Source organism: Aotus nancymaae, unplaced genomic scaffold (assembly GCF_030222135.1).
Source record: "Aotus nancymaae isolate 86718 unplaced genomic scaffold, 86718_ANA_hifiasm-v0.15.2.pri h1tg000064l_1, whole genome shotgun sequence".
Classification (NCBI taxonomy): Eukaryota; Metazoa; Chordata; class Mammalia; order Primates; family Aotidae; genus Aotus; species Aotus nancymaae.
The window spans coordinates 22,196,508-22,208,556 of NW_026988479.1; the positions used below are offsets into that span (position 1 = coordinate 22,196,508).

The following is a 12,049-nucleotide window of genomic DNA, read 5'->3' on the forward strand; positions in this document are numbered from 1 at the left end:
CGTCCACCACCTCGGTGGCGCTGGCCGCGTCTCTTCAGGGGAACCCGAGCACGGCCCGGGAAGTTGGTGCGCGCTCTGCATCCTGGCGGCTCCAGATCCAGCCCAGGCGCAGCGGGACCCCCGCCCGCAGCCCTCTTCTCCCGCCTCGCCCTCCCAGGGTCCTTATCCAGCCTCCGCCGGCGGAAAACGGACCCCAGGCGACTGGCGCTCACCCAGGCTACTACCCAACCGAGTCAAGTGGGGACGCCTGCTGGCAAGCAGCTCCCGCCTCCCGCCTCCCGCCTCCCCCCTCCCTCCAGGCCGGGGAGCCGCCCCTCCCGGGGTAGCTGCGCGCTGGGCGGTGCTCGGACCCCTCGGCAGCCGCAGGTGCCCGCCCCAGCCCAGCCCAGCTCAGTCCAGCGCAGCGCGCAGCCCAGCCCAGCCCTGCGCTCTCAGCTGCTGCCGCTCCGAGGCAGAAAGGTGCCTTTCCTTGCTCCTGCTCTTTGCTCCTTGCTCCTTGCTCTGGAGTTCTTCTCTTAGCACCTGCTCCCTGGGTGAAAGCATCGTTCCGAGCCTCAGGGGAGGAATGAAGGAAGAATCAAGACTAGGTAAGTGGTGTTCTAGATTTAACAAATAATAACCCACATATTAAGGGTACTGATGGGAAGCTAGGAAGTTCAAGGAGAAGAGAAGACAAAGGCTGCTGATAAGACAACTCACAAAACTAGGTGCGGGCTGGGACCAATTCTAGCTATTTTGCACTCCACCCAGGTTCCCCAGCCTGGCACTGACTCACGTGCAGACCCAGACAGACTTCAATAAATATTTGCTGGGTTGAGATTAAGTGAGTGGAGGTGTTTCTGCTTGTTCTCCAGCATCTAAACAAGCAAAAATTAGCTGCCTTTGATGGCTGACTTCATCTCCACCAGGACTTTTTTCCCCAGGACCGAAAAAATAAAATGTGGTGTATTCACACAACGGACTGCTATGCAGCACTTAAAAAGATGAAGTCAGAGCTGTAGGGATCAGCATGCCTGTACCTAGATTTCAGAAGTATCACGGTAGACAGACACAGCAAGATGCAAAATATATCCACTCTATTGTGCCATTTAGGTGACTTATTTTAAAACACTTGTCATGTTTGTAAAATCATAGAACGGGTACTGTAAAATGTATATCACATCCCTGATTGTGGCTGTCTTTGGAAAGTGTGAAAGGAAAGTCAATTGGACATTAGGATTAAGATGGAAAAAATATTTCCCTAAAATTTTTTAAAAATGAGAATGATGATGTAAAGATGACAAAATACAAACAATTGTTAATTGAGACAGTGTTATTCACTTGGGTGTTTTTCATGTTTCTTTTTCTTTCTCATATTTTAAAATATTTATTAATCTAAGAAGTTCTGTTTTTCAAATGCTAACAAAGTAAAGTGTGTCTATGCACACGCTGTGACAATGAAATCTAAAAAGTTCAGTCAAAAGTTGCAACTTTCTTGCATCACCCCCTATGTTTTCCAATCCTAGAAGACCGCACCTCTTCACCTAGGGAGGCTTGGTGGTTACAGAAGCTTACCTGTTGACAACCCCCAAAGGTACAGGCAGAAGATGAAATGTTGGTGTTAGCAAACTAGTCCCCAGTTAATAATCTGCTAATCGGCCAGGTCAAGGTAGACTCTCAAAACTCCCTGTGTCCCTGCAAGCCAAATTTCTCTTCCTTTTATATTTCATATGCTTTGAATTTTCATTTTCATGGATGGTGGCTGTCCTCTTGACATCCCAAAATGATGCTTAGGTAACACTGCAGATTTAGTGCCCGGAGATCAGGAAGGGCGTGGGATTTGGTGAAAGAGTTCTACAGCTCTACTGGGCTCTGTTCAGCAGAGTGTAAAGGATATGTCTCCATTTTCCTGCCAGAGAAAGTTTGATTTCTTTCTAGATGTGAAAAAAAATCTATTTGGTTATCCACATGGGAGAGAAAATGAAAAATAATTTTAAACTGGATTGTGTATGTTAGGTGCAATGAAGAAGAGATTAAACCACCACCCAGTAGTTCCATCTGCTTCCCCCTTCCCCAGACATACACAAAAATGGTTCCCTGTTTGCATATTATCTTCCCACTAAAAATCTCTGGGTCTGTGGTGAGCAAAATTGTCTGCGCATCAGAATGGAACTCTGAAACATGGAAAATTGCTATAATATTCCTTCATCTTTTTCTTTCCGATTTGACAACTTGCAAGGTCAGTGCTTGGTACATCTCAATGTTGCAGGATAACAGACTACTTGAGAAAAAGCTGAGGTGTGAAGAATGATATAAGAATGACAGGACTAGGGTGCAGTGTGAAAACTACATGTACTCAGGTTTTAAGCACAAAATAAAAGAGAATGTAGTCGCTGCCTGCAGTTAACAACTGCAATTCCTTAAAATCAATGTTCCCTTTAGGACCATTCATCTCTTTCTAGTGCCATCAGTGGTTCAGTCCTTATACTGTCTCTCATTTGGATTTTAAATGCCATAATAAAGCACAAAGGACACCTCCATTTGCTTCTCCCTAACTCACAATAAAACACTCACAATAAAAAGTGCACCCCACTTACTTCTCAACTCCGTTTTCCACTGGAGTTAAACGCCTTTTGATTTTTTTTATCTCGGGGAAATGGTTGAATTCTATCTTCCTGGATCTCAATAATTCCACTGAGCTTTCTTCAGCCACCTGTGACCATCTGCCCCTGCTCACTCCCTCTCCCATACCATTTAATTGGTTGCTTCCTAATTGCTGACTCTCTTTGCTCTTTATTAATGACTCTTGTTAAAGTCCATAAGGCACTTTGCCAGCAGTTGGCTTTTAATATGAAAAATAGCATTTCCTTAATAAATCTGCCTTCAAAAAGAAGGCTTTACTTACATTTTCCTGATGGGAAAATGAGCTTTGCTTCCACACTTGCTTAAGGGTTTCCTCAGTTCTTTTTCAATAACTCGTTCTTAACACTTTGTTCAATTCTGCCTGTAATCAATATTCCCTTCACATGTAAAGAGCTCAGGAGGAAATCAACTATTTTTAAAAAGACAAAATGAGGAAATTCTGCTACTCTTAGAATTAGCAGGAGCTAACATTCATTCTTTGCATATTAAGTGCCAGGCACTGTGCCAGTTACCTTACATACATTGTCTCATTGTCTGTATCCATGACCATACTTGTGCTAAGCATAGAATTTCCTTAAGCCAGATAGCTGAGCAGAATTTTAAAATATTATTTTGTACAAAATCTAGAGCTTTACCCATTTTTCGGGTAGATCTGAAGATCTGGGCCCATGTTTCCATGTGGTGACAATCTGTTTGATTTGAGAGCCATTACTTTGTTTGGATGGAGCCAGCGTCATCATTGTCTGCCCAATGTGCTAATGTTAAATGTTCGGTCTGGCTCACTCATTTGCATTATCTGCCTGGCTCCTATAAGGATCCCAACTTGTCACTCCTGAGATAGACACTGTTATTTCCCCCATTCTAAAGCAGAGAGGTTAAGTGACTGGGCCGAAGGCATTATCAGTGTCAGTTTTAGGACTGGAACACAGGATGCTGCCTCTCTTTACCATTATGTTTAAAGTGGAGCAAAGCCATAAATACTTTTTTCAGGATTTTTTCTTGTTCACACATATCATTTAATTTGAGCCTCTTTAAATTTAATTTAAATTTAATTTGAGCCTCTTTAAATAGAGCGGCTAACAGTTTTGAGCACTTATGCTATGAAACTGCTTTATGTATTGAGTTAAATGTATGTATGTCATACATTTATGTAATACATAGTTCAATATATAGTTATATATATATAAATGTATATAACGTACTTAAATATGATATAACAAAGAGTTATACATACATGTGTATTATTTAGCTTAATATATAATGAGATAAGTATATGCATATTATACATTTATGTGACTCAATACATAGAGCTATATGTACATAAATACAACACAAAGAGTTGTATTTGTGCATATTATATATTTAACTTAATATAAAAGAGTTAAATGTATGTCTATCACATTCAACTGTCCATTGAGGAAAGGACCCTTATCTTCTCCAAGTTCAGAAGAAGGAAAAAGAGAAACATACTGAAATTCAGCAATTTGCTGGTATAGTAAAGTCCAACCCAGAGCTTTCTTCTTTTATGTTGTAATACCTTCCAGGGCATGCAGAAAGAGATAGCTAATGCATCTCTATGACTAAAAATAAAGTTTCGTTGTTAATCACCCAATAACAAGAAGAAAGTACAAAATCAGCATATTTTCTCAACAATATTTTTATTTTATAGTTGTTGAATAAAGCATTGCTGACTTAATTTTTAACTTTTCTACATAATTTGAAAAATATGTTGCTTTCCTCCCGTTTTATAAATCTAGGTCTGCTACTGATGAGCCATGCAGTGTGTTCTCCTGTTGCTTGAGGTTTTTATTCTGAAATCATGGTTTTCAAACACAAAAGTTTTCACTACAGTGATACAGATAAGGTTAATGTTTCAGCCACAGTCTATACTCAGGGTGCCTAGAGTATACCATATTATTAAGATACTATTTCTTTTCCTATCCTAGATATCCAACTAAGGCTTCAGGACGTGCTTTGAGCAAAGATGGGTGTTTCTGCCAGGACAGTATAACTTGAGGATCCAGGTCTAGGCAGATTCAACCATGGGAGCCAATACTTCAAGCAAACCGCCAGTGTTTGATGAAAATGAAGAGGGTAAGAAATGTGGAATAATGGCATATAAAAAACAGAATTTTGCAAAACTCAAGTACATGCTTCTAGTTTCATAAGTAAAGCATGATCATGGTCTGTAAGACCTTGAAGGACAAAGGCAGAGCTGCGTGAGTCAGCCTGAGGACTTGGTAGGCTCATAGCTAGGTTTTACCTTCCACTTTCCATGGGACCTTTGGCAGCTTTCCTAATCTGCACTATATCAATGTCCTTTGTCCAAAAGGAGCTGCGGTTGGACATGTGGTAGATAGTTAAATGATTTGTTTGTCCTCTGTGCTGTTCCTTGGCAGTTGAAGTTACCCCTATTGCTCATTGTTATAGAAAATATATTATCAAAATGTACATGAATGATAACCAGTGTTGATAATATTACAGAATGAAGCTGTGCCTTCTGAATTTCCAACTGCCAAGATTTTGCGTACTAGACAAATCCCATAACGCTATATCATAGAAAATATAATCAGTTTTATTTAAGGAGAGGGAAAGTTTCCAGGCCAGATTCATCAAGACAAGAGTAAAGGCATGAGGCCTCCTGATTCTCCCATCAGTGAGGCATGCTGGAACTGGGCAACGCCTCCTCGTGTCACCCTTCCTTTCTATATGTAAGTGTGAACAGAATTGGTTCACACTTACAGCTGCAGGTGGCAGCTGTTTATAGGTTGTCTGGGGGAAAAAATGCCCCAGGCCCCAGGTAGTAAGTAGTCCAGACCTCTCTGAGAGGGAGCTCTTTCGAGTAATTCCCAGAGAGCTCTGCTAATTGGAACAGGGAGGAAAAGAATGTAGTGAAATTGAGGAAATCTGACACCAGTCCTTCTACCAGTTACTTCTTAGGCTCAAGCAGTTTATTTACTGACTCTATCTTCAATTTCGTTTTCAATAAAGTGAGGCGATAGGTTCGATCCAACTCAAGAAGTTTATCATTTTGAGATCCTAAAGCAACTTTGTGAATTCTGAAGAAGCTTCTAAATCATCAAGGAAAGTTTATTGTGTTAGAATGCAAGTTGAATTGCTGAAATGGAAACTACAAATAACAGTGGCTTAAACCAAATGGACATGTTTTTCTTTCTCATGTGACAATCTAGGCATAAGTAATCCAGATGATGTGTGGTTCCAGCCAGTTAGGGACTCTGATGCCAACTAGCTTGCCTTTTTCCTTCTCTTTCCATTTCTAGAGAGGTACACTCAGGGTGGCTAACCCACCACACCAAATTCCAGCCAATGACGAAGGTGAAAAGTAGGGGAGGTTATGCCCACTTCTTTTAAGGATTTGCTCTGGCTTGTCACATTTGTTCACTTGCACTTACCTACATATAATTTCCCTTGTATCTAGGTAAGTGCAAGTAAACAAAAGGGAAATTTAGTTTGTTATCTCGGGTGGCCATGAACCTTCCAAAAATAAAGAGTTCTGTTTTATTCCAAAAAAAAAAAAGGAGAATTAGCAGATTGCCATGATTGGGGACAACTATGTCTGCTGTAGTTGGGGTAAGCAATCTTAGTTTTGAATTTTTGGATGGACATTCTTTTAAATACAAAATATATGGCTGATCAGGATGCCTCGTTTCAAGCTATTCACTATCAGTTTGAAGGCCCGTCCTTACTATTTCTACAAAATAGTTCCTAGGAACTTTGAAAGTATATAGCTAGAAAGGGGTCTTAAGAAAACTTCTTCTCATTGCTATTTTTGTTGCCTTGCCTTAATTAATCAAATAGTAAAAGCAAAGATCTAGAGACTAGTGATATTACTTGATTTTACTGTCTTTAAAATAGAAAGACAAGTAGGCTTGCTTTTCATTTATTTGGTTTGCTCTGCTTCCTGTGGACTCAGAGTTAATGTTGTACATGAGGCTGGTTGTCAGAGAATGGAGTGGAAAAGAGGCCAGCTGCATGCTTTTAACTTGCTAGGGCTATGTGTCATTTGAAGATATTAGGATAGCATTATGATGAGGAAACACAGAAATGCCTAACTCTTCCTTGATTCAGCCAGGTTTTCTTCTTGTGGGGTGCGCAAGAAAGCTACATATCCAAAGGACTGTGATAACTGGTAAATAAGGGACCCCCTTTTAGTTACCTTAAGGGACTCCAGGAAAACTAGGTTGGAGGAGTTAGGCTTAGCGACCAGATAGGTCTTTTTTAACACCTTCTAGGTAGCCACCTTTTTGTTGCCCGGCTTCTTAGTCCAATGAGATTAATGCAGCACCCATAAAGGGAAGATCTGAGCACAGCAACAAGTCTGTACTTCCCAGAGGTGCTAGGCTCTCTATCTGTTTATGCAAACAGTTGTAAGGCAAAGGAAGTAGGAGGGCAAGTCCACCTACTATAAACTCGTCACTCTCTAGACATGAGGAATAGAGGAGGAAACAAAATGGTCCTTGTTCTGTCTTTGTGAAACCCACGTTCTGATGGTGGAAAGGTGACAATAAACAAGTAAATAATACATAAACCAGGTAACTTCACAGTGCCTTAAAGTGCTACCAAGGAAATGACTTCTAGTGATCTTACACAGAGTGACAGTGATGGTGGGGAGGCCACTTTAGATAGGGTGGTTGGGATTGTCCTTTCTAAGGAGGTGACATTTGGGCTGAAGCCTGAAAGATGAGAAGGAGCCAGCTATGAAATTACATGAAAAGAATAGTTCAAGGACAGGAAAAACAAGTCCAAAATCCAAATAATGACAAAATTGGGATTGAATAGTTGCCTATACCTTAACATTCTCTCAAGAGCACGAGTTTGTCAAAGAGACTGTATTTATTGCCATATTAACTTATTTGATTAAAAGATCATTGAGTTTTGAGAGAAAAAGTATGCCATTCCAGGAAATTTACTTTTCTTTAAAATTCAGTACATTTCATAAAGTTCATTTGGCTCTTTGTGTAAATCTGAATTGAGCACAAGGTAAAATTCTATCTGATTACTGTGGAGCTGTGAAGCTTCTGACCAGGAAAAAACAACCAAAAAGCACTGACTAATCAAAGAACATTAATGCCTATGTCATTTTGATATCCATATTTTTATATACATAATTAAACTGGGCCAGAACCAAGGGCACTAAAATGAGCCAACTTAATTATTTTAAAAATATTGCTGAAAAGAATCCAATATGTGATTTTAAAAAAAGTGTTTAATATTTTTCAAACTGTTTAATATTTTTAATAGATAGATATGAGAATAAAGTTTAACAAATTGTCCCAAGTAGTATTATAAGAATTCTATCTCATGGAAAAAGTGTTTTTGTTCACTTTGAAAGTAATTAAGTAACAAGATAAAATGTTATTGGATATCCCTTGAGATAAGCTATTCTTGCAAGAATTCGTCCTGACACTTGTATTTCATGTTGTTACATCTGATATATGATCTTGAACACATCATTTTATTAGTTACTTATGTTCATCTTTATTCAGTGAAAACAAAGTATAAGATTTACAGGTGAGGTGTGGTGGTTCACACCTGCAATCTCAACACTTTGGGAGGCTGAGGCAGGTGGATCACGAGGTCAAGAGATGGAGACCATCATGGCCAACATGGTGAAACCCTGTCTCTACTAAAAATACCAAAAAATTAGCTGGGCATGGTGGTGTGCACCCGAGTAGTCCCAGCTACTTGGGAGGCTGAGGCAGGAAAATCACTTGAACTCGGGAGGCAGGGATTGCAGTGAGCTGAGATGGCACCACTGTAGTTCAACCTGGCAACAGAGTGAGACTTGCTTATTTGATTACTATAAGGTATCTTTCATAAATTAGATCTCAAATCATACTATTGCTTTGTTTTTTTGGTTTTAGCGTTTATATTTTAGGGCAAATCTTAAGTCCTAATTACTGTTTTCATTATTGTGGTAAAATATATATAATAAAATTTACCAGTTAATCATTTTAAAATATATGGTTTATGACATTAAGTACATTCGCATTATCATGCAACCATCATCACTACCCATCTTCAGAACATTTCTATCTTCTCAACTGAAACTCTGTGCCCTTGAAACAATAACATCTCCATTCCATCCCCTCCCCAGCCCCTGTTAACAACCATTTTACTTTATGTCTCTATGAATTTAACTACTCTATGTACCTCATATAAATGGAACATATAATATTTGTTCTTTTGTGTCTGCCGTATTTCATTTAGCATATATTTTCAAGGTTCATCCATGTTGTAGCATGTGTCAAGATTCTCTTTCTTTTTAAGGTTGAGTCACATTCCATTGTATAGATATACCACATTTTGTTTATCCTTTCATTAGTTGACACTGATTGTCCTCACCTTTTGATTTTTGTGAATAAGTCTGCTATAAACATAGGTGTACAAATATCTGTTCAAGTCCCTGTTTTCAATTATTTTGGGTATACACCTAGAAGTAGAATCACTGGATCATGTAATTCCTTGTTTAACTCTTTGAGGAACCGTCATACTGTCTTCCGCCTCATTATGTCTTGTGTTTTAGTAATGGGACACAGCCTGGCATGATGGGCTAGAGTATTGGAAAGGCATACACAGGTTCAAATTTTTCTGTGCCACATGCCAGTAATGTGCCACATGCCACTACATGTTTCTATGAGAAAAGTCGAAGAGGATATAGCTTGGTTAACCATTATCAGACGCTAGAGTCAATTTGACTAATTATAAGATATTCTAAGAAAACTTGAGATACCGTGAGAAAAGTCTCCAAACCTAAATAATTACTAATGAATTAATTGGTGGGGGGGGTGAATTTCTATTGTGAAAGTTGTTTAACCTTTGTAAAGCCTCAGTTTCTTTATATGTAAAATGCAGGTAATAATTGGGCATATTCATTACGTCTTTGTGAGGATTGAATAAATAATGCAAGAAAAACACTTAGCAAAGTATTACACATAAAGTAACCACCCAATTAATGCTAATTAAGTGTTATTTACTAACATCAGAGTTTCCTAGTGTGAATCCTTCAAAGTACTTTAATTTCTGAGAGAAGCACAATTGATTAAATGCAGCTCTGTCAATGCCATGCTTGATTAGGCCTACTCATGATTCTATTGATTGGATTAACAGAATGGTAGATTTTATGGATTCTGTGAAAACCTATATAAAAACACTTTAAAAGAAGCCCAGTTATTGACTGCACAAAAACATAATCTCATCTGATATCTTTTTGCACCCACTGAGGTTATTGTATTTTTGTTTAAGGCAAAATCAAGAACTAATTGGGATGAAAATAACTGAAGTTTACTTTTTCTGATTTAAGTCTAAAACTGACTAATAAGTAATTTCATTTGATCAACAGATGCAGTGAAAACTGTTTCCCATTCCCAACTACCATGTGGATATTCTGAGAAATAATTAATGATGAAGAAAAACATTTTTTGGTTTTATGAAATAAAAGAATAGGTGTGCAAGTAATATTTGTTTTTAATGCTTATAACCATTTTTTTTAAATCTACTTTATTTTCTCTATCTGAATGCACTAGGTTTTTTTGGTTGGTTGGTTGGTTGGTATGGTTTTGCTTGCTTTGTTTTATTTTAAACAATGAATATTTTTAAAATCCAATATTGAGGTCTTCAGGCTGATTTAGAAAAAAGCAATCTTTACAGGAGAAAGTAGACTTGTTTACAATTCCGAGTCTAGGCAACAAGGGAAAACCTTGCAGTCATTTTGAGTAACATATGTATCCAAGTTTATATGGAGAATGTAAAGGTGATGAAGTTGGCTTAGTTAAACCAACAGACAGCCTTCTTCTAGAGTATTATAGCTAAGAAAATTTGGACTTAGTTTAAAAAGCTGCTCCAAAGAGTTCAATGCCCTGAGTTTTGCAGGGAGAACTCAATTATCGCATTATTCTTTGGACTTGCTGAAAACTCAGTGTTCCACTTTTATTTGGCAACACTCTTCTCCTAGGATATGTGGCTGTTTCCAATTTTCCAGCATCTTCAGTGACAGAGGCAATGGGATCCTTTAAAATGTTGGGCCAAGAAAATTGACCACAGCGTTGCAATCCAAAAGAAATAGGATGTTGGTAAATTGATTCCGGCTATGAAGGACATTGAACACTTCTTTTGTTATTTTAATGTCTACATATGGCCTATTTGCACTCAGTTGGATAGGCAAATGAATTTCTGACTTTCCCTTATCAGCCTTGAGTAATGTTGTCTTGTATTTATTATTTTGCATTAGAACGGTTGGAAAAGTTAAAGAAAAATTTCTCCAGCAAGAACTGGCTTCATAAAAATTTAAGTCATCTTGAACAACCTAACATTTAGTAAAGGCATTTGTCATAAATAACCTCAAGTCCAATTTATAGCAACAGTTTTAATTTGTAAGGGCTTTATTTCTCCACACAAAGGAGAAACAAACTAGAAAGTCAAGAAAACAGACCACAAACACTGAGCTAGTGATTCCAGCTGGAGTGTTCTGTGAGCAGTGAATTATGAATACTTGTTTAGGAGAATCAATTCAAATAAATTTAGCAAATCTACATCCTACCTTTAGAACTTCCAGTGTTTGTTAGTATATTAAAGTCTCTGAAATGACCTATAATATTGAAATCTCTGTCTTCTGATATTTTAAATATTTATTTCAAAATGAAATAATTTTTGTGAAAAACCTTTAAATTCCTTGTGGCTCATAATATTCTGTGGGTCCCGGTTTGGGAAATGAAAGGTTGTAATCATAGCTACTCTTGTTCTATTGGAAACATCTTTCCCTTGATTTTTCCTCCTAGTTTAAATGCAACAAATTTTTACATGTAAAATATTTGTAATGTGATTTACATGTAAAAATGTAATTTTCCTATTATATGATCAAAAGTGGTTATGCTCCTCTGTGAGTTTTCCTTACAAGTTTTTATGTGGCACAATTTATATTTATTTGGTTTAAATGAGTAAAACAAGATGGATCAGTTCAATTCTGGGATGTTGAATGTTTCTAATTAAAGCACGAGTTGGATTTGATGAAAATTCACTGCTTTTTTAAATTATTTTTTTAAAATCAAGAACGTGTTAAAGAGGGTCTTCTGAAAAAATTCTGTTGAAGTAGTTGCTGATCATTAAATAACATTCATGCTACACTAACTTTTTATACTATCCAAAGCTATAGACATTTAAAATTTTCATTTTGCAACTACCTAGGTTGAAAAATTAAATCTGTAAGCCAGTTTCATTGTTCGGATAATTTGGTTATCACTTCAAGCCTACCGTCTTCAGTGAAAATGGGAGTGAAGACCTTCAGGGGAGCTGACTTCTGCTGGATGGCCTTGCAAATGTTATCTCAATTAGAGAGACCAGTGTTAGCCCTTAATTCACAAACTCAGGTCCCATGAAATATACAGGGATTTCTACTATGCATTGCTAT

At 37.9% G+C, this 12,049-nt stretch overlaps 1 protein-coding gene across 2 annotated transcripts in view; it reads left to right on the forward strand.

The window, feature by feature from the left end:
• Window positions 1-392: 392 nt before the first annotated feature.
• Window positions 393-12,049, forward strand: part of STK32A (serine/threonine kinase 32A) — a 151,658-nt gene continuing 140,001 nt past the window's right edge. For both annotated transcript variants that reach the window (XM_012456631.2, XM_012456550.3), the window contains exons 1-2: window positions 393-587; window positions 4,569-4,716. In XM_012456631.2, coding sequence (XP_012312054.2) covers window positions 4,665-4,716 — 52 coding nt within the window. In that variant the 5' untranslated portion in view covers window positions 393-587; window positions 4,569-4,664. The remainder of the gene's footprint in view (window positions 588-4,568; window positions 4,717-12,049) is intronic.